The sequence below is a fragment of the Grammomys surdaster genome, unplaced genomic scaffold (genome assembly GCF_004785775.1).
Source record: "Grammomys surdaster isolate TR1022 unplaced genomic scaffold, NIH_TR_1.0 343, whole genome shotgun sequence".
NCBI lineage: Eukaryota > Metazoa > Chordata > Mammalia > Rodentia > Muridae > Grammomys > Grammomys surdaster.
The window spans coordinates 3,795,335-3,818,547 of NW_021604762.1; the positions used below are offsets into that span (position 1 = coordinate 3,795,335).

The 23,213-nt window shown below is 42.8% G+C and overlaps 1 protein-coding gene across 1 annotated transcript in view; it reads left to right on the plus strand.

Moving 5' to 3' along the window:
• The window catches only part of Slc30a6 (solute carrier family 30 member 6), a 23,126-nt gene extending 933 nt beyond the window's left edge, over window positions 1-22,193 (plus strand). The window contains exons 2-13 of the mRNA XM_028778971.1: window positions 1,458-1,542; window positions 3,204-3,246; window positions 4,695-4,760; window positions 7,826-7,906; window positions 8,326-8,361; window positions 9,086-9,180; window positions 10,875-10,923; window positions 11,218-11,337; window positions 14,571-14,673; window positions 17,142-17,189; window positions 18,187-18,255; window positions 21,542-22,193. Coding sequence (XP_028634804.1) covers window positions 1,515-1,542; window positions 3,204-3,246; window positions 4,695-4,760; window positions 7,826-7,906; window positions 8,326-8,361; window positions 9,086-9,180; window positions 10,875-10,923; window positions 11,218-11,337; window positions 14,571-14,673; window positions 17,142-17,189; window positions 18,187-18,255; window positions 21,542-22,039 — 1,236 coding nt within the window. The 5' untranslated portion in view covers window positions 1,458-1,514 and the 3' untranslated portion in view covers window positions 22,040-22,193. The remainder of the gene's footprint in view (window positions 1-1,457; window positions 1,543-3,203; window positions 3,247-4,694; window positions 4,761-7,825; window positions 7,907-8,325; window positions 8,362-9,085; window positions 9,181-10,874; window positions 10,924-11,217; window positions 11,338-14,570; window positions 14,674-17,141; window positions 17,190-18,186; window positions 18,256-21,541) is intronic.
• The last annotated feature ends 1,020 nt before the right edge of the window (window positions 22,194-23,213 follow it).

Here is a 23,213-nt window from a genome sequence, read left to right on the forward strand (position 1 = left end):
TGGAGTGTGAGCCCCTTCCCTGTGCACTATGGAGTGTGAGCCCCTTCCTTCTGCACTGTGGAGTGTGAGCTTCCCCCCTCTATGAATGCTGTCTGCTCTCCAGGTTTTCATCACACCTGTGTGTTGGTGACTCTGTGTTTAAATCTCAAGCCCTAACCCCTTCCACCTCTGCTTCCTTTATGGAATTTGGCCTCCTCCACGTCCCATGGATACTTAATGGGCATTTCAGTCATAGCACAGTCAAGACTGGACCTTGATCTTCAGTTACTTGGATATTAACTGGATACTCTTCCAGATGTTAAAGTCAGAAAACTTTTAAATCTTTTTCCTTGTGGTTTAGTCTCTTGATCCTCACATGAGTATGTTCAACAAATGTGCCAACTGTCTTTAATGCAACCTGCAAAGTCTTACCCTTAGCACTCCTTCCTATCACTTTCAAGCCCCACTGTAACCAGAATGATCTTTTGCTTTCTATAGGCAGGGAGGGGTTGAGAAAAAAAATCTCACCACATAGCTTAGACTAGCCTCAGACTTGCTGTGAAGGCCCATGCTGGCCTTCAGCTGCCATCCTCTTACCTTTGCACCCTGAGTATTGGGATCACAGCTGTACCCCAGCATGCCCAGGAGAAATGTAAGGCAAACCTCAGCTAATGTTTCCTGGCATTCAGGACATCTCTCGATGTTGCTTGGACTCCCTTTCTTCCACTCTAGCTGTCCTCCCCAGAGGCTTTGTCACTTGGGGCCTTGGCTCTCTGGCTTCCGTTTTCTCTCCAGTTAGCCCCATGCTAGCGTCAGTGCTCTTTCACTTTGCTACGAGTCTTTCTGATGAGCCAGTCCAGAAAGAACTCTTTCCATACCACCTTCTGTTACTGTTTCCTTAGCCCACCCCATTCCCAACCCCCTCCCCAGGGTTTCTCTCTGTAGCCTTGACTGTCCTGGAACTCATTGTGGAGGCCAGGCTGGCCTCAAACTCACAGAGATTCGTCTTCTTCTGCCTCCTAAGTGTTGAGATTAAAGGCATGTGCCACTACCGCCTGGCTCCTTGACCTACTTTTTATTTGCTTCCTAGTACTTATTACCAGTAACCTAAATACTTGTTTATTGTCATTCTGCCTACATGGTAAGTCCATGTTTTGTTCTCTGCTATACTCTCATGCCTAAAATAATACCTGGCATAGATACGTGTTGAGTAAATTGCAGAGAGTTATTTTTAAATTCACGCTCTGGTTGGGTTGTTTCTGACAGGGCTTGCTTCGCTGCCTCGGCTCCTCTGAGAGACTCATGCTTGACTGTAGCCCGACTGACGATGACTTTGTTAGTCGTAGAAAACGTGACACAGCTTTTACAAGTCGTGTTTGTTTGTGACGCGCGCTTTTTATCGGTGACTTAAGTGGCTTGGACAGATCTGGTGATCTCTGTCAGCGCTGTTTGAATGGGGATGATTTTGCCTCCCACAGTCCTGGAAGATCCTTCTTTTTGGAGCAGTCAACGTGCTGTGCACTGGCTTCCTGCTCATGTGGTGCAGCTCTACCAACAGCATAGGTACGTTGCCCTTCGGGTTGTTACCAGCTCAGCTTCACTTACGGTTTTGATTTTAAGTAAAGATGTCTATGCTAGCTGATTTTACGTCAGCTTGATACGAGCTATAGTCATCTGAGAGGAGGGAAGCTCAGTTAAGACAATGCCTCCATAAAAGCGGGCCATAGGCAAGCCGGTAGGCTATTTCCTCAATTGGTGATCAGTGGGGGAGGGTGCAGACCATTGTGGATGGGGCCACCCTGGCCTGGTGGCCCTGGGTTCATTTCTTTCCTTTCACCATGTGGGTGGGTTCCAGGGATCCTCAAGACTTCAGATGTGGTAGTAAGCACCCCTACCCACTGCTGCTGGCCTCTTCTTAAAAATACTTTTTGAGAGGCTGGAGAGAGTTAAGAGCACTAGGTGCTCTTCCAGAGGACCTGAGTTCAATTCCCAGCAACTACATGGTGGCTCACAACCATCTATAATGTGATCTGGTGCCCCCTTCTGGCCTGCATACACAGTAGTTTTTGAGCCAGGTGTGGTTGTGCACACCTTTGATTCCAAGCAAACCAGAAAAAAGAAAAATATTATTTAAATCATTTGAGTTACACACATTCCAGAATAGCACATAATACATAAAGGAAAGGCAGGCAGAGGCAGACAGATTTCTGAATTGGAGGCAAGCCTGGTCTACATAGACAGTCCCAAGACAGGGCTACACAGAGAAACCCTGTCTCAAAAAAACAGAAATGAGGAGGGGGGGTAGAGAGGGAGCCAGCCAGCCAGCCAGCCAGCCAGCCAGAGTTTCTGCCGTACCTTCCTTCAATGAACTGATTTATGATATGTAAGCAAAATAAACCCTTTTGCTTTTGTCATAGTGTCTTATCAGAGCAATAGTAACCCTAAGACAATGTGTTTCCTTTATATATTATGTGCTTTTCTGGAATGGGTGTAACTCAGATGATTTAAATGTAGTTTTCTTTTTTTGTGGTTTGTTTGCTTGCTTGTTTGCTTTTTATTTATTCATCCATTGGCTGATTGACCGATTGGCTGTGTAGTGCTGAGGGGGTCTGGGGGCACCTCAGTGATATCAAGTGATAAAGTTCCTCCCTAGCATACTCCATGCTTGGGCCCTGGATTCAGTCTCCAACTCTGGAGAGAACTTGGGGGAATGGAGTTGAAGAAAGGTGGGGAGGAGGTTGCTGGATGAAACACTTACGAATTTAATACATTAACTTGAAACAAGATAAAAACAAACAAAAAATAATACTCAGATGACAGCAGCAGCAACCGCATGGTGGCTCATAGCCATCTGTAATGGGATCCAATTCCCTCTTCTGGTGTGTCTGAAGACAGCAACAGTGTACTCACATTCATAAAATAAGTAAATACAAAATCTAAAAAAAAAAAAAAAATTGTCTCCAGCAGCACCCTCCCCACCACCACCACCAAAGGGGGACTGGATGATAGGCCAGTGGTTAAGAATGCTCATCAGTGTTGCAGAAGACCTGAGTTCAGTTCTCAGTCATCTGTAGCTGTTTCCAGTGGACCAACAGCCTCTGTCTCTGTCAGGCGCCTGTGTGTACGTGTCTCTTTTAAACTCACTCAGGCCATGCATATACACTTACCGTAATAACAAGAGGCCGGGGAAGCAGCACTTTAATGAGTTTCTCTGTCATTTACAGCTTTGACTGCTTATACTTACCTCACCATCTTCGATCTCTTTAGGTAAGTTTTATTTAATATCCTTTCAATTTTAAAGACAATAGACAAGGATTCACTGCACTGAATCTATTAAGCTTCCTTTACTTAAAGGAAAGTAACTATTGAAATAAGTAAATGTATCCTATAAAAGCCAGGTGATGGTGTCACACATCTTTAATCCCAGCGGTCAAGAGGCAAAGGCAGGTGGAGCTCTGAGTTCCAGGCCAGCCTGGTCTACAGAGCGAGTTACAGGACAGCCAGGACTACACAGAGAAACTTGCCTCAAAAAACAAAAACAAAAACAAAAAACAAAAAAGAAAAAAATTCATAGAAATAGACAACACAGATGACAAGAGCCGTTGGTATAAGAAGAAAATGCTGCACCTGTACAACAGCAGAGAGGCAGTTATCCAGGCATGCAGTGAGGATGTACACATACTGACAGAAACTGCAGAATGACTTTGAAGGATGAAAATAAATGGCGTCATAGGCTTAAAATCACAGAGACTGAGCTAGAGGAGCTGGCTTGGTAGTTAAGGTGCAGTAGTCCTCTTCAGGGGACCCAGGTGGGTTCCAGCACCATGCCAGGTGATTTTAACTCCCGCTTCAACAGTGTTGACAACCTCTGGTCTCCTTGGTCATCCATGCTTGCGTATACACATACATACACATTCATAATAAGAAAAGAAATGAAATCACACAAAATCAATCCTCCTGAATTTATGTGTCCTTGACAAGCTTATCTTAGTGTTTACAGTAGTCTCCATGGTTTCACCAACTGCAATCTGAAAATCTAGGGGGAGGATTCCAGAAATAAACAATTTTATTCCTAAGTTTTAAGTTGCATGCCTTTCTGCACAGGGTAATGGACTCTGACACTGTCCTGATTCACCAGCCCAGAGCATGAGTCGACATTTTGTCCAGTTTACACACACTGTAGGCCTGTCTGTTAGTCACTCAACACCTGTCTTACGTTATCAGGTTCATAGTCCGTAGGATTTGCCTATAGGCAGGTCTTTAGTGCATTTTCTTACCTAGTGGAAGATGAGGGTACAGTGTGGGTGGTCCCATCCTAAGCAGGTAGTCCTGCAGTGTATAAGGAAGCAGGCTGAGCAGGCAGTGGAGAACAAGCCAGCAAGCAGCCCTCCTCCTGGCCTCTGCGTCAGCTTGCCTTCAGGTTCCTGGCCGGCTTGAGTTCTGCCCTGACTCCTCGGTGATGCACTGTGACCTGAGGACTGTAAGCTGAGATTAACTCAGAGAAGTCCCCAGCTAGCACTCATGTCAAACGGCTCGCAGCCACCTGTATCCTCAGCTCCAGAAGATCCAACACTGACTTCTGGTCTGCACTGCCACCTGCATGCAGACGTGTGTACTCACACACACAGTAAAACAAACCCTTATTTTAAACCCGCTTCATTAGTCTCTGCATGTATTTCTGGCTCTACTCTCTAATGCAGTTTGTTTTCCTCTAGCTTAATAACGTGTCTAATAAGCTACTGGGTAATGATGAGGAAGCCTAGCCCTGCCTACTCATTTGGGTAAGTTCAGATTATTTTATTTTCTGCTAAATGACTGCTATTAAAATGATAATGATAAGAGGGCTGTCTGTAGTATTTCTGGAAAATAAAAATAAATAAATACCCCCTGCCTAGTGACATGGTTATTAAGTAGAGAACGTATATAAGATATGTTCTCTAGCTGGGCAGTAGTGATGGACACCTCTAATCCCAGCACTTGGAGGCCAGCCTGGTCTACAAAGAGAGTTCCAGGACAGCCAGGGCTGCATACAGAGAAACACTGTCTTGAAAAATCAAAAAATAAGTAAATAAAAATTAAGAATTGAGTCTAGAAATGATAGACAATAAAAGCAGCAATTAGATTAAAATATTCATGTTCACTTGTTTTATATTTTATCAATGTATACTAATAAAAGTTGGTCTCAGTACGTTTTTTTAATATTTTAAAAATACTATTTAGTCATGAAAAGTATGAAGAATTTTAACAAGTGAATTTTGTAAGTGCTATGATGTATTTCCATACTTTGCATTGATGGAGATAAATTCTGTAGTCAGACTTTGGATTTAGTAATGAGCTAACAAAACCTTGAAGCTCCTGTGTGCAGTTATAGAAATCACTGAGTCTTGAAAGCTGTACTTTTTAGATTAGAGGAAGCTCTACTGGTGTGGTAGAAATCAATTCATTCCAGAGTCAAGAAAGCAATTTAAAATAAGAATTGTACTTCAATAAGGAAATTTCTGTGGGAGCACTTAAAACAGGGTCACAGTGTAGACCAGCCTTCCCTCAGCCAGGTGTGAGCCCCCACAATGCTCTGTTTTCAGCCAGAGGTCCTAGAATCATCTTTTCTATGCAGTCTACCTGAACCTGAGTTTGTGTGTGGAGTGAGGTATGGGCGAAGGCACAAGTATTTTTACCCGGATCCTCGGCTGTCAAATAGCATCCACTGGAGACAGAACCTTCTATTTCCTGCTGCCTTTATGTCATTTCCTGTAAATCAGATGGCTCTGTGTGGACTGGTTTGGTGTCAGAACACTGACACTGGTTTGGTGCCGGTGACTAAAGCTGTGTGAGGAGAATTTCGAGAGCTTGTGAGAAAATGCCAAGGAAACAAGGCAAAAGTCTTGCAACTTCTGATCTTCTGTAGCTCGGGGTTTTTGGAATGTGCTTTTGTGCTCCTCCCAGGTGTAGTAAGAAGGAGTGGGTTTACTTCAGATTACCCTTCAACTACTATTCTGATTCAGATGATGTTTCTAGCACAGGTTGTCCTTGTGAAACACTGTGACCTTGCAACCCTCAGAGTATAAACTGTCCGATGCTCTGAATAAAGTTGGCTAGTGCATGCAACTTTAGTCCACTTCATCTATAGGCTCTGCTCTTCCAGGTGCATGCTGCAAGTACAGCAGTAACAATTTGCTTTCTTGTTACGTTTGTTTATCCTGTGATACTTCAGAACTGTCTGCTTTCCTTCACTTTCCTTTCAATATACATTTTAATGTCAGCTTATTACTTTTTACAGAATTGTTTCATTTACATGCTGTTTTTATATTTTTTATAACTTAATTTTTTAAAAAAATATAACTAGCCATGCTAATAAATATATTTTGGTTATTCCTTTAGTAATGCATACAGTTCTGTTTCTTCCAAAATGTTTCCTTTACAAAAAGCAATGTGATGAATTACAGTTAATTCTTAAGTACATTTCTTTCTCAAGTGTCATGATTATTTCCCTGAGAACCTTTAAACATTTAAGCTTACTCTCCGTGTTTTTTATCATTAGAGTATGTGTTGCAGAAAAAACTATGATGATTTCTAGCTTCAAGCATACAGATTATAATGCATGCTCATAGTTAACATTAACGGCGTGTAGAAGTGAGAAGGCAGTATTGGTGGGTAAAGTTATGTACTTGGGAGTGAGCGTATCTAAGTACGAAGATCTTTTGCACCTGTGCATGTCAGTCATCTGACTGCTGGGTAGGAACTTAGCTGTATGATTCTGTAAACTGTTACTTCTCCTATGGGTCCCAAGTTACTTACCTGCTCAGAAACTAAAACAGATGGAGAGTTTCTTGTAATGACTTGTGCTGGCGTATGACAAGGTGGTTGGTAGAACAACTTGGGAAAGGAAGGCGTTGTCTCGGCTCACTGTTCCAGAAAGCTCAGTTTATGGTCTCTCAGCCACAGGGGCTTGAACACAGCATCATCAAGGTGGGGAGGATAGGAGAAGAGAGCTGTTTATATCATGGCAGACAGAAAGCAGAGAAAGAGGCCTACAGGAAGAGGCCAAGTCATGGCACGATCCCCAGGGCAGGCCTTGTCCTGCCCTGCAGCTGCTCCCCACCTCCTCCTTTTTGCCACCTCCCAGTTATGCCATCATGTAATGAACCTATCAGGGCATAATGCCACGATTACCTTAGAGCCCTCATTTTCCAATTATTTCTGGAAATGCCATCACAGACTCACCCAGACGTGTGTTCACTACTCTTGTAGTGTTTCTTAATTTAATCAAGGGAAGCCATTACAGTACTTAAGACTTATTTGAAGTAGTATGTTAAGCACTGAACAGTGTCCAGTACAAAATGGGTCGGTTAAGTGTTAACTGTTATAACAGCTATTGTTTCTACAAAAGTAATGACCATAAATGGTTATATAAATATGTACAAAATAGATACTGTTGATCCAGTTTTCATTTTGTGTTATCTTTGGGAGCTTGTTTGGAGGGTCTGCAGCCGTGCACAGATAGTCTGTGCCCTTGACTGAAGACCACTGTCCTCTATGGGGAAGACCATCCTTTACAAAGCTCACAGATGACAGAGGGACACACCTGAGTAATGAGGGAAGGAGACACCTGCACAGCCAGGCAGATTAGCCCAGTCAATCTGACAGTCAGGAAGGTGACCGATGTCAACCAGGATAACGTCCTACCCTCTGGGTCTCACTCGTCTACAGCATCTGTAGTCCTATAGTTTGTCCAGCAGAGCACTGCCCACGCGTATATTGAGCCAGTGAGTAATGGAATGTATGCATCTAGGAAGACTGGTTTATTAATTGAAGAATTTTGGTATCCTAACTAATAATCTGATTTCAGGTTTGAAAGATTAGAAGTCCTGGCTGTATTTGCTTCTACTGTCTTGGCACAATTGGGAGCCCTCTTCATACTAAAGGAAAGGTACATTTTTGTATGTATTATGATCAGTCTCACCCATGACACTGGGATAAATGACAGAATCCAGTGAGACATAGTTATTTGAATAGCATGCAGATTACCGTGGAGCGTATTCAAGTTATGGTAGTACACTTTGGTAATGCTCACTGCAGTCATAGGTGAGTCGGAATGGAAGAGGTTCAGCCTGGCACGCGTTGAACTTACCAAGCCTTTGAAATGTGTGTGTGTGTGTGGGGGGGGGAGCGCTTGGTAGAGAAATGTTGACATTACGTATTGAGAATAACTTGTCTCCTGGCCTCATCACCATTAAATAGTTTTAGGAACTTTAGGGTAGATTACTTATTTATAATAACTATATAGTAATACATGTTTTTAGTTTTATAATTTATATAAATTATTTGATGTATTTTTCTTTCTTCTAGTGCAGAACGCTTTTTGGAGCAGCCTGAGATACACACGTAAGATGGGTTATTTATTTATTTCTTGCAGCTCTGGGATCAGTCTAATCTCAGGGCATCTTGCATGCTAGGGAAATATTCCACCGGTCTGTCTCCAGCCAAAGATTTTATTGGGGTTCATTTTGATCCTAATTACTAGTTGCTCCATTATTACTGTGTCCAGCATCAGAGTTGAGAGTGCAGCCCTGTATCTTATCACTGGTCTCTCAGGAAGAGAAGCTCCAGATTCCAGGACTCCCTCTCACCTTCAGCAAGACCCCAGACCCTGGGCTTTGTAGTGAGTGGCCCAGGAAGGATTTTCACACTAAACAGCTCCCTCTAGTGTCTGTCATTTCACATTTGACCTCAAATCTTTTCTTGCTGCCTTTGAAAAAAATGTACTTATCACCCACTGCTTAGCAACTCTGCGGGCCTTACCTGTTAATTCAGGCACATCTGACTTGTCCAGCATGTTAGCACAACTTCCATTAACATTTGTATAAATCCATAGCAGTAAAATCATTCATGAGAAAACACTGTTGATGGTAAGAGACTAGTCTAGTCCTGTGTAAAATGGAACAGCAGCAGGCAAGGCATGAGCTAGGTAACTAGAAAACAAGTAGGATTCTGTTTGGCAGACTTAAAGTGGATGACTCCCCCCTTCTTTCCCTCATTCTCACCACATAGGAAATTATAGATTGGAATTATCACAAAAACATTGAAGGGGGTGTTTTGCTCTTTCCAGGGGAAGACTGTTAGTTGGTACTTTTGTGGCACTTTCCTTCAACCTGTTCACGATGCTTTCTATTCGGAATAAGCCTTTTGCTTACGTCTCTGAAGGTATGTTTTTGTTTGCTTGTTTTAGTTTACAGTTAATTTTAAAAATTCTTAGAAAAACTGGTGGTTTCCTTTTTCATTAACTTGTAAATCTGTGAGAAATATATTCAGCAGAGAAGGAAGAACTAGCCCAAAGTTTTTCAAGTGTTGGTTTGTTTGTTTGTTTGTTTGTTTGTTTTTCTGAGACAGGGTTTCTCTGTGTAGCCCTGGCTGTCCTGGAACTCACTCTATAGACCAGGCTGGCCTCAAACTCAGAGATCTGCCTGCCTCTGCCTCCTGAGTGCTGGGATTAAAGATGTGCACCACCTTGCTCCCCCCCCCCCCCCCACCAGCTAGCTTCTGAAGTTTCTGTGGAAGATCATACAGAAGTTCATCTCATTAGTAAACACTGAAAAGAATATATAAAAGCCAGTGAACTGGCTTTGAACTAAGTGATGTATGATGAACAACTACAGGTTTATCTAGGCACGGTGGCACATGCCTACAGTCCTAGAATATGAGAAGCTGAGGCAGGAGGATTGTAGTTTCAAGCCACCTTGTGCCACAGGCCAGCCATGGCTGCATACTGAGACCCCACCTCCAACAAAAGAAATAAAAGGCGTCTCGCAGTCTTCACAAAATCAGGGAGTTTCTCTACTTCGTCGGGGTACATTGCTGGTTGTTTTCAAGACCTTCAGTGTTTTGGGATCTCATTAACCAGCAAAGGATTTAGCTATTAACAGATGGAGACGTGAGTGGACACATTGAAACAGAGGACACAGATAGAGGATGTTCTTAGGTCTTTGGACTTGAGCAGCACAGCCGACAGTGGGGAGAGCTTTTTGAGGTGCTCACTCGTATCCCAGCAGTCTCACAGATGTTAGAAAGACAAGCTCTGTCTGTATCAGTCAGAAGTTAAGAGTGCTGATAGTTAATCTGACGATAGTCACTGAAGCCAATGCTGTATTATCCTCATTTTACACTGAGGTCTTCGAAGGATAAGTCATTTGCCAAAGGCCTCTCTGCTGGTCACAGGCTGAGCAAGAACTTGAAGGAAGATGTGCTAGTGTCACTGCTTCTCTTTAGTGCCAGTGTTACAGAGAGCTTCCAGTCTCTTCACAACATGGTCTTGTTATGAAATGAATGCCAATAGCACTAGGATGAGTGCCTTTGGAGATTGGGGGCTATTTGTCAAGGGACAGTCCCTGTTGGTATCTTTGGGTGTCCCTAGATGCATTCCTGCCTTTCTGAGAGCTGAAGGAATAATTGACATGATCTGGAACCCAATCTTTATATGTATAAAAAATAGATACAGAATAAAAAACTTTTACAGCTTTTTTAAGAATATAGATTTGCAAGGAGAGCTGTCTGTGCACGACATGAAGGTCAGAGAACAACTTGGAGTCAGTTCTTTTCTTCCACCGTGTGGGCCTCAAGGGTCACACTAGGGCCATCTCGCATCCCTGAAACTCGACATTAAAAGTGCCAGTGATGTGTCAGGTACTCACTCCTTCCAGTCAGCTGTGCATCTTAGGAGAAACTGCTTCAGACTTAGTTCTTGTCATGAAAAAGGGAGAAGCTGTAGATGTAAGGAGAACCCTTGCCCTTTGCCGTGTTACATAGTCACCGCCAAACTTATCTTTAAAATGAAAGAACTCATGTTTCTAGTGATGGTTTTATTTTTCTATATAGATAACTTAAGTGTTTTCTCCTTAAAGCTGCTAGTACGAGCTGGCTTCAAGAGCATGTGGCAGACCTTAGTCGCAGGTAAGATGTGTTGGAGTTTTTTGACTTGTATAATTTCACAAGAATTCCTGAGAAGGGCCTCTACCATGGAGGCTTAGATTTGCAGCTGAAGTCACTGCATGAGAAATATATTCAGCTCAGTTCAGTTCTGCCTCTCTTGGCCTTTTAATTGATGATACAGAGGAATTCTCTGCAGTGGCCGAGCTTTGTCCCCGAGTCCTCCTTGCTCTCTGAGAAGTACAGTGCACCTTACCTGTAGTGTGCTCTCATTGGTGTCATGAGGTTGCTAACGAATCTCTGTTTGGTCTTCCGTAGCTTGTGTGGCCTTATCCCAGGACTCAGCAGCATCTTCTTGCCCCGCATGAATCCGTTTGTTCTGATTGATCTTGCGGGGGCGTTTGCTCTGTGTATTACATACATGCTGATTGAGATTAAGTGAGTATGTTGTATTGCTGTCAGATGGGTTTTGATTCCTGGGACCTGACTTTAAGGGCAGCGATAATATGGTTTGAGAGCCAGGCTTCTATCGTTTTGTGCTTATGACCTAGGTAACTTTGTCAGGTCTTATCCATCTGAAAATTAAGGGAGTTGGGCCTCAGTGTTTCGCACCACAACTTAGAATGATCTCTAATTCCTACTCCTGGCTGGACGAGTGAGGCAGAGGCGGTTGAAACTGCTCTTGCTGTGGGTGGGGAGGATGAGACCAGAAGCAGCAGCAGAAGAAAATTAAAACCTTTTAAAAATATACATTACAGGTCGGGCGGTGGTGGCGCACGCCTTTAATTCCAGCACTTGGGAGGCAGAGGCAGGTGGATTTCTGAGTTGGAGAGTTCGAGGCTAGCCTGGTCTACAGAGTGAGTTCCAGGACAGCCAGGGCTACTCAGAGAAACCCTGTCTCGAAAAACCAAACCAAAAAATAAAATAAAATAAAATAAAATAAAATAAAATAAAATAAAATAAAATAAAATAAAATATACATTACAGCTGCTTTTAGACCAGTGTTTTACAACTGAATTCTTTGATTAACTTACCCTTCAAACAGTGATGTGTAGTATAATGGCTTCTTAGTTATGATTATTCTTTTTTTTATGTATTTCTCCTGAAAAGTCACAGGCAATTATGTTTTTGTTTACTGCCTCTGAGAGGATTTCCCAAATCTTTTTTTCTAGCCAGATTTATGTTGAATTCCAAGGCAGTGCGCCATCTCTTTATTAACATTAATTTGTGTGTGTGTCAGCATCTGTGTGACAGTCAGGACAGCTCTGGGAAGCCCTTGCTTGCTCACCTTCCAGCTTGTTGAAACAGGGTCTCTCACGTGTGCAGCATGCTCCAGGCTTGCTAGCCCCAGGCTCCTGGTGATAGATGTTCTATCTCTGCCTCCGTCTCCCTGTGAGAATCCTGGGACACAGTACCGATGTGGGTCACCACATCCAGCCAATTACATGAGTTTGGTGATCCAAGTCAGGGCCTCAGGCTTGAGAGGCAAGTGTTCAAACCGAGCCAGCCTCCCTAGCCCTGACACTTTTTGAATTGTTTCTTACTTTAGCCATCTTACAGCATACAGTTTGGCAACATTAAGTACGTTCATGTTTCTGGACAGTCGTCATTACCATCTACCATTCGTCTGCAGAACTTCCCCTTCATCCCTAACTGAAACTATTTTATCTAAATAATACCTCTGTTCCCCTTCTCAGGATCCCTGGTAACCATTCTACACTCTGCCTCTCATTTTAACTATAAGCACAACATACAATCATGTTTTGTAACTGGCTTGTTTCTTACAGCAGTGTTTTTGCTGTTCATCCATGTTGTGTATATCTCTGTTTCCTTCCTTTTTGAGGCTAAATCCCACATTTTATTTACCCACTCACCTGCCAGTGAACATCTGGGTTGATTCCACCTTTTGGATGCCCACTAATGCCACTGTGAGCTGAGGTATACAGATACCCACTTCAGTCCCTGCTTCTATATCTTGGTGGTGTCTGTCGTGAGGTAGACTGGCTGTAGCATGTGGGTTTGCAGGGGCCTGCTTTATGTCCCTCTGTGCTCAGTCTTCCCCCAAACCAAAGCCAAGCTTGGTTCATCCTGAGAGTACTCAGGCATTTCTTAGTCTGTATTGGTCTCCCCCTTTGCCATTTTGCTGCCCGGATAAAACCACTGTCTTCATCACCATCACTAAAATAGTCTCCTGATCTCTCTTCCTTCTCATCCATCTCTGGTCTTTTCCACATTACTGCTAATGTCACCGTCACCTTCCTGGATCAATAGTAGGGTTGTCTAGTCTCAAATCCATTTGTAAAACATTGAAGGTATCTAGCTTGGGGTCCTGTGTAGTCAGCCCTCTACAGACCTTACCAACATCACCCATCTGGACCCCAGGGCCGACCTGTGCATCATGGATCTCAGCTTCTTGCCCTTGTTGTCTCACTGTCTGGAATATCCTCCTCCCGTCATTCGTTCAGCTCAAAGCTCAACTCCTTTTTTTTTTTTTTATTTTAATTTTATGTGTAAGAATGTTTTGTCTGCATGCATGTCTGTACACCATGTATATGCCTAGTGCCCTTGAAAGCCAGAAAGGGCATTAGATGTCCTGGGAGTGCAATTGCAGACAGCTGTGAGCCACCATGTGGGTTCCAGGACTGGAACCCGGGTCTTCTGGAAAAGCTGCAGTTGCTTTCAGCTGCTGAGCCATCTCTCCAGTTCTAGCTTTTCTGAATTACCCCCACCTTGGTAGCCTCTTTACGCATTTTGTTTGTCAACAGTGTCCTCTAGAGACTTGTACTTGGTGATTGCTATTACTTTATTTGTTAGGTTTTCACAAGGAGGTCTCAGGTAGCCCGGGGTGACCTGGGACTTGCCACTTAACCAAGATAAAACTTTAACCCTGGATCTTCCCCCACTTTCACGTCCCAGATGCTGGGGTACTGGTATGTGCCATGCCCAGTGTGCAGAGTGCCTCACTGTGGTTTTCTTGTGTGCACTCTGCTCCTTGTGTGATAGATGCTGTATCTTATTCCTGTTTCTATTCCAAGCACAGTGGGAAGTAAAAGTGTTCTGATTGAGCTTGTAGCAGTTAGCATTGTGGTCTGTCTCGTTAGGAGAGCTTCAGAATTGATGTGATATAGCTCTTCAGCTGTAATGTCACCATGACATATTCCTGGGAAACTTTGAAATTTTTTATTTGTTGGTTTTGCTTTTTTGAGACGGTTTCTCTGTGTAGCCCTGGCTGTCCTGGAACTCGCTCTGTTCAAGCCTGACCTTGAACTCAGAGATCTGCCTGCCTCTGCCTGCCGACTGCTTGGATTATAAGTGTGCACCGCCACCACCAGGATAGCTCTGAAGTTTTTAATGCAAGAATTATTGAGTGCAAAATGTCTGGAAACAGATGAAAGTCCTTTGTCACCTGCCAGGTTATCAGTTGAAGTCTCTGACGTAAGTCTGAAATCTTTCTGGTGTCAGGTACATTTACAGAAGTAAAGGACCAATCATCTGTCCACTAAAGTTTGACAGGAAAGAGTTCTAACAGGTGACCCTTTGGAGTTCTGTTGCCCCCACCCCACCTCACCCCAGAGGTGGTTGTTTTCTAAGAATTATTCTTGATAATTAATTTTTGGCAGATTATTAAATTGTCAGGTGACATTTAAGATTGTGAACTGGTTTCCTTGCAGTAATTACTTTGCTGTAGACACTGCGTCAGCGATCGCCATTGCCCTGATGACATTTGGCACCATGTACCCCATGAGTGTGTACAGCGGGAAAGTGCTTCTCCAGGTGAGGCTCCTGTTTTCACTGGGTACACTTGTCTAATGTGAGCCCCGTTGTCCTCCCAGCTCGGTGTGCCTTGCAGCAGAGCCCTTAGCAATGAGGCTGGACAATAACCCCTGAATGCATTTAGTAGAAATTGGCTGGAATTTCATTACCATGTGATAATTTAGGCTCACACTCTTCTATGTTCCTGTTACATGCAATTGTAGATTTATAATTGTTTGTTCTAGTCATATTTTAAGTGGAAATAATGCTATTTTAATTTTTTTTCAATATTTCTTTGGGTAAATATGCTCTGGGTTTTGTGCATAGTCTATTTACTATTGCTTTCTTTTTTTCTGTCATTGGCTCATCATAGTGACAATTTGGGTATTAAAATAATATAAACAGGTTTCCCAGAACTAGGTGCCCAGGCATCCTGTCGTTAGTAATAAAGACGACATAATCCTCATGTCATACTATACTCTAAATGAAATGTTACTTTTCTACTTCTTATATACTTTTTGTTAGTTTGTTGGTTGGTTCTTTTTTACTTCATTTTATTTATTTTTGTATTTCACTTTCTTTATTCTTCTATTTATGGTTTTTCTTTTTGAGACAGTGTTTCACTGTGTAGCCCAGGCTGGCCTGAAACTCACAGAGGTCCAACTGCCTCTTCCTTCCCTCTCCAGTGCTAGCATTAAAGGTGTTAGCCCCCATGCCCAGCCTGGTATTTTATTATATGTGTGTGTACTTGAGTATCTGTATGTGTGCCTTATGCAGAGGGAGTTCTCAGGTGTCAGGAGAGAACTCAGATATCCTGAAACTGGAGTTATAGGCAATGGTGAGTCTCTGTGTGGATGCTGGGAACTTTACTGTGGTCCTCTACAGAAGCAGGAAGCACTCTTGAGTCTCTGTGTGGATGCTGGGAACCTAACTGTGGTCCTCTACAGAAGCAGGAAGCACTCTTGTTGTTTTGGGTTTTTTTTGTTTGTTTGTTTGTTTGTTTGTTTGTTTGAGACATGCTTTCATCATTGCCTTCATTGTCTTGGAATTCACTGTGTAGATCAGGCTGGCCTCGCAGTCACAGAACTCCTCCTAAAGGTGTGTCTCATCACAGCATAACCACTGAGCTGTCCATCACTCAGCCCAGTGGTGGTTGGTTCCTTGGTCTCATTGGATTCTAGAGAAAGCAGCTTCTTTGTGTGTGTGGTGTATTCCTCCCTGGGAGCCCCTCCCATTCTGAGCTGTTTTTCTCCTTAATCTGTTTTTACTCATGACAGAAGCCATCTAGGAAAGGCTAAAAGCACACAAATAAATTTGTAATCAAGGAAAAACATTCATTCTAGGTCAGGTCCAAGGATAAAGCCACAGGTGTGCGCAAAGCAAGGCCATGTGAAACTGTTGCTGTGAACTTATAATGAGTGAAACACCGCTTTGAATTTACTATTGACAGCCTTCTGGAGCTCCTCTTTTATATAACTTTTTTTTTTTTTTTGGTTTGGTTTTTCGAGACAGGGTTTCTCTGTGTAGCCCTGGCTGTCCTGGAACTCACTCTGTAGACCAGGCTAGCCTCGAACTCTCGAACTCAGAAATCTGCCTGCCTCTGCCTCCCAAGTGCTGGGATCAAAGGCGTGCGCCACCACTGCCCGGCTTATGTAACATTTTATCTATGAGGTAATTGTCTAAAGAGCTTTTGCCTAAGAAAATATAAAAAGGCCAGAGAGAAATAAGGTGGTAGCTTGGGGGCTCTGCCCCATCCATCCAAATATATGTGTGTGACATTTGGGGCTCAGCCCCATATACCAAAATGTGTGTGTGTGTGTGTGTGTGTGTGTGTGTGTACATACATGTGTAGGTATATGTGTATATATGTAAATATCTATGAACATTTGTGGTATTAATGAAACATATAGTTGAGCCTGACCAAAGTGTGTGTGTGTGTGTGTGTGTGTGTGTGTGTGTGTGTGTATGTGTCTGTCTGTCTGTCTGTCTGTCTGTCTATGAGTATTGTCTATGTAAATTTTTTTTTCTTTTCTCTCTGGTTTATGAATAGTAAACCAGTTCCAAGCCTCTCTCCTGCCCAGAGAGAGGTCCTTGAGCCAGAAAGAAAAGAGTCCTGGCAATTAAGCATTTTTTTCTTTCTTCATCCTCTGCTGCTGCCAGCAGGAGTTTATTACCAGAAACCAGCAGCATTAGGCCACAGAATACAGAAACCAGTGCTTATTAGAACAAAATAGTAAGAGAGAAGTACAAGGCCAGAGATCACCAGGCCTGCCTAGAGCAGGCTCAAAAACAAAACAAACAAAATATGTGTGGACCAATTAGTGATGTTGTTAGGCCAGTGAGACCTCTCTTCCCTAAATCATAATAGGACAAAAAAGCCAAGGCTGGTTTGAAATCCATTTGTGGGTGTTAGGGGAGCATCAGAACCATTATTGCAAAGTTAATTTCTCCCTAGGCCATTCATGTATTGTTTTATTTTATTTTTTTAGACAACACCGCCTCATGTTATTGGTCAGTTGGACAAACTGATTAGAGAGGTAAGTTGAAATAGTAAATACATTTATCTTTCAAAATTATGTTAGGGAAACAAAAAGGTGGGTATGTATATATTCAATTGTAGAATTTTCTTCTAGGAGAGTTTGTGTGTGTTATACTAACAATAAACATATTGTTATAACATATGGACAAACAGAAAAAATTAAGGGGCTAGAGAGATGGCTCAGAGGTTAAGAACACTGATTGTTCTTCTGGAGGTCCTGAGTTCAATTCCCAGCAACCACATGGTGTCTCACAAGCATCTGTAATAGGATCTGATGCTGTCTTCTGATCTGTTTGAAGGCAGCAATGGTGTAACTCATATGCATATAAAAAAGAAAAAATTAAACTGTTCAGTTTAGAAGACAAATTGACTTGAAGTAAATTAGGAGATTATTGTTGGAAGACATCATATAAGCTGAATAAATGACCTTTCTCACTCTTTGAAGGTTATTTCCTTCTGTTAGAAAGAAGAAGAAAGATCACTGGTTTGGATGTTGACACTGTTCTTGGTTATCAGTATTTGAAAAGCCACTTTTTCCAACACTGTGTGTCTCAAACTGAAACCTGGCTCTGAGCATGTCTTTGTTGTCTGTGTCCTCATGGCCCTGGATTTTCTCAATGGCCTTACATTCAAACAGAGGCTTGTTATAGCAGCATCCAGAGAAAGAAGCAACCAGTTTGTGCACACTCCTATGCATGCCTTTAAACAGAAACCTGGTATCACAAATGATGGTCATCAATATGTCTACTTTGTTCAAAAACAAAACCATAAAATGTAAAGCACTGAGCAATCTGCCCCTGACCCAGGATGGGGCAGCCTGAGTCAGGACTATACAAACAGGAGTTATCTGAGACTTCTGATAGCTAGTGCCTGTCCTTGGTCAGGGATTAGCCGTGTTGTTTCTAGGCTGACAGCAAGCCTGTAATGTAACTGGACTACTGCACTGCTCTGTGTAATGTAGGTAACTGTTAAACTGTTCTGTGTTTGATTACAAGGTATCTACCTTGGATGGAGTACTAGAAGTCCGAAATGAACACTTCTGGACCCTTGGATTTGGCTCATTGGTATGTCTTCTACAAGTTAGTTTAGTATGATTTAAACATGGTTTTTAAAACTTGAATAGTGTTTTGTTAATTTTTTCATGGTGGGGGGCTAGAAAGTTGGTTCAGTGTTTAAGAACACTTGCTCTTGCAGAGGACCCAGCACCTACCTGGTAGCTCACAACCATGTATTAAGTCCAGTCCCAGGAGAGCCTCAGCAGGCAATAGACACACATTCCAGCAAAGCACTCATATACACAATAGTAAGATAAAGCTAAAAAGGGTTTTTTTAATGTTGGGGCTAGAGAGAAGGCTCAGTGGTCAAGAGCACTGGCTGCCCTTCCAGAAGACCTGGGCTCCATTCCCAGCATCCACATGGTGGCTCACCTCTCTGCTGGCCTCCCCAGGCACCAGCACACACATAGTGCACACACATGCACCACAACACTCATAACACACAAAATTCAATAAATCTTTAAATTGTTTTCATGGATGCTTTGATTTTCCTTTATGTTTAATGGCATCCAATTTTTTTTTTTTAAAGATTTGTTTATTTCATGTATGTGGGTATACTGTTGCTCTCTTCAGACACACCAGAAGAGGGTATCGGATCCCATTACAGATGGTTGTGGACCACCATGTGGTTGCTGGGAATTGAACTCAAGACCTCTGGGAAAGCAGTCAGTGCTCTTAACTTCTGAGCCATCTCTCCAGCCTGTTATCTAAATATTGATGGCCCCAGTTTAATTGAGATTGAAGCGTCTTTTTTCTTTTCTTTCTTTTTTTTTTAATTTAACCTCAGAACTACTGCTTGTGTTGTTGTTGTTGAAATTGAATCTAGGACCTCTTGCCTCATAGTTTTCCCTGTCTTTAAACACTCTCCTACTACATGTTTCTGTTTGTTTTTCTTTCATGTCAGCATGCCATTCCGCAGACTATGCTGTTCTTGAACACCCGTGGAGTCGGGCTAGCCTTGCACTACAAGGCTGAATACCGAGACTCGAGGTGTACACCATCCCCTTGGCTTACATGTCTTTTTTGTTTGTTCTTTTTTTTTTTTCTTTTAAGACAGTTCACTCCACATAGCCATGGTTGTCCTGGAACTCTGTATAGACCAGGCTGACCCCAAATTCACAGAGGTCCACCTACCTCTGCTCCTGAATGCTAGGATGAAAAGCCTGCTCTGTTGTTTTTGTGCCTGTCTGAACTGTGAACCAAAGAGTGGTGGTACACATATGAACTACATATGTACTTAGAGCAGTGCACATAGGCACGTGAGGTTCTAATGAAGAAGTGGTGTCTTTCTCCTGACCCTAGTCCTGTAGACCTACCCTCCCCCACCCTTTGTCTCTGCTATGCTGTTTGGATTCTCTTCCCAGTTCTAAATGTGGGCCTTTGTCCTAGAAAGAAGCTGTGATTGGTTGGTTAGTTTTTGCAAGCTTACAGGGCTCTGGCTACTGCAGAACTGCAGATCTCATTGCAAACCCAGTGTGCTCTCCCATTAGGAAGTAGGCCAGAGCCCTTCTGGTTTCGGCTGCCTTTCTCAGATTGCCTGTCTAAGATTTCCATTCAGTAGCTATCACTTAACTGCTTTGGGGTTTTTAGGTCAGTTGGTGTCTCCAGTTCTTCTTTGTGCTTCCTCTTGCACCATTCTGATACCTTACAGGTCTTAAAGCTAGCTCATGCTTGCAATTTCATAGGTGCCATAGCACTTAGATTTTTAACACCTGTTCATAGGTTTCAGTTCTGCTGTCATAGTGTCTCAGTGTTTGTGGAAACATTTGGGTATTTCAAAAACTGCTGCTGTCATTTGTGTGTGTGTGTGTGTGTGTGTGTGTGTGTGTGTGTGTGTATGTGTGTATGTTTGTATATACATGTATGTATGTATGCATGTTTGTGTGTGTGTGTGCGCGTGCATGCGCGTATATATGTGCTGTGGTTCTGGGGATCACACTCAGGGCACTGTATGTGATAGACAAGTACTCTGCCACTAAGACACACCCCTGGGCTCCCCAGTATATAGTTTAACGATTTTAGACTTTTATGTAAATATCCTCACACTCCCTCGACAGTCCAAAATGCTCGTCTTAGGTTGTTTTCCAATTTACCCGCGATGAGCAGCTCTGTGAAACACTTCTAACAGATACCCATGATTATTCTTTAAGATTCCTTTTTAACCAGGTGGTGCACTCAGGAGGCAAAGGCGTGTGAAATTCTGTGAGTTCCAAGCCAGCCTGGTCTTCATAACAAGTTCCAGGCCAAACCAAGGCTACATAGCAAGACCTTGTCTCAAAAAAACAAATGAACTATTAGTTATTCTAAGTAAGCTTTGTGAAATACAGAATGATCAAAGGTTTATGGCTTTTAATGGAGCTTAACAAATTGCCTTGCAGAATGGCTATACCAACTAACAGTTGCTGGCAGTACACTTTCTTTTTTTTTTTTGTTTTGTTTTGTTTTTGTTTTTCGAGACAGGGTTTCTCTGTGTAGCCCTGGCTGTCCTGGAACTCACTCTGTAGACCAGGCTGGCCTCAAACTCAGAAATCCGCCTACCTCTGCCTCGCAAGTGCTGGGATTAAAGGCGTGCGCCACCACTGCCTTGCCTCAGTTATCTTTCGTATCACTTGCTAAATTGTATTTTGAGATGAGATCTCTCAGTTGAACCAAGGCTGGTCTCACATTCACTGAGATCCTCCTGCCTCTGCCTCACACATGCTCCACCACAGCCCTCTTCTTTTTCTGCTTTTTGAAATTCCATTTAGTTATGAGCTCTGGGTCAGACACAGTTGTATTCTCAAATCTTCAACAACTGTAATGGAATCCCAGCTTTTCTGCACTTCCACGTGCCGCCGTCCCCAGCACTGGTGTCTGAGGCATGCACGACTGTGCCTGGTTTGTGCAGAGCAGGGGACCAAACCCAGGGTCTTGTGTCCTGTCAGCTGAGCAGCACCTCTAGTCACAGTCATTTCATTAACCTTTGGCATTGGTAAGTACCTGGAGTAGATGCAAGATGCTAAATTTTTTCTTATCTTAAAGAAAATAGTAAGTACCGATCAAGTTATAAATAGAACAGAATTCTTAGTATTATAATTCTAAGAAGACCTTTAATCAGGTGGTGGTGGCATACACCTTTAATACCAAGTACTTAGGAGACAGAGGCAGACAGATCTCTGCAAATTGGAGGCCAGCCTGGTCTACAGAGCAAGTTCCAAGACTGCCAGGGCTACACAGAGAAACTCTATCTAAAAAAAATTGATATTAATGATAATAATAAAATTCTAAGCAGTCTTTTGTGGTTTTCCTGTTGTAGGCTGGGTCAGTACATGTAAGAATTCGACGAGATGCAAATGAGCAAATGGTCCTTGCTCATGTGACCAACAGGCTGTGCACACTGGTGTCCACTCTGACTGTTCAGATCTTCAAGGATGACTGGATTAGGCCTGCCTTATCATCTGGGCCTGTTGCGCCCAATGTCCTAAACTTCTCAGACCATCACGTAATCCCAATGCCTCTGTTAAAGAACACTGATGAGAGGACACCTGTCACATCAACACCAGCCAAGCCCAGCAGCCCACCTCCGGAGTTTGCATTTAATACGCCTGGGAAAAACGTGAGCCCAGTCATTCTACTGAACACACAGACAAGGCCATATAGTTTGGGCCTTAATCGTGGACACACACCATACAGCAGTGTGTTCAGCCAAGGACTTGCATTTCCAGGAGTTGGAGCAGGCCAGGGATTGAGGCCCACCTTCCCACATATACCAAGTAGGTATGGAGTCAACAGGATGGGACAGCCAAGACCTTGATGGACTCTAACTTATTGTCATGGAGATCGACTCCTTGCCTTCCAGTGTATTTAGTAATCCAACTTGCATTGACTGTTCAACCACTTACGTGTCAGATCACTCCAGGCCTGTTCATATTTCATAAAGCCTATAAACTTTATTTTTGTAAAATGTTCTTGTGGCAGTGAGGTCTTTGAAATGACATGGGTGTTAGGTCGGTCTCCTTCAAGAAGTGTGAATGTCAGCTGCTCTGTCGCCTCCTATGGTATGATATTCTGGCCTCCAATAGCAAAGCCATGTGGTGGGTGGATTTGCATCTTACTAAAAATTCATAATTCCTTCGGTAGAATTTATAAACATGCTTCATGTATGGTGCCCACCAAAGGAAATGAAAACTTAAGTGTCCATTTGAAAAGTAAAGCTCTTTTATAGCTTTTTAAAGCTTAATTGCTACATTTTTGGAGGTCCCCCCCCCCCCCCCGAGTCATTTGTTAAATAAAAAGTTAAAGTTTCTATTGGAAATTGTGAGGCATATTCTACTACATAGCACAACTTTATTATTATTGGTCTTTTGAAACAAGGTTTTGCTGCATAGACCAGGCTGGCTTTAAACCCATAATCCTCCTGCCTCAGTCTCCCACATGCTGGGATTTAGGTTTTGAGCCACCATAGAAGTATATCTTAAAATTTTAAGTAACAGGTTTTGAATAAAGAGGGGTTTTTTTGTTTGTTTGTTTGTTTTCATTTACAATTGTAATACATTTGTACACTACAATCAAACACTGAGAATAGAGGATGACTGTTTATAACTGTCGTCCATTGTTCCCAGGGTTTTATTTTGGTTACAAACACCAAACCTTTGGTAAATGGAATGAGGTTTAAAAAATCCCAGTTTTCTAGGTTACATTTAGTCAGCTGGCCAGTGTCCTACAATAACTGTGCTTCTGGTTTTGAATGAATAAGTTCATTATGTTATGTAATGAGCCAACGTGAAGGAATAAACAGCGAGAGAAAGGACGACACCAGCATCACTGATTGGGAACTCCCGACACTGATGATCGGGAATCATCCAACAGAAACCTCCTGGGAAGCCCCTTGAAGGCAGCCAGCTGCTTCCTGTAGTGTCCTGGACAGAGCAGAGTGTCTTCTAAGGAGACTTCCAAGTAAAAGAACAAATAGCAACAGAGATCAAGTC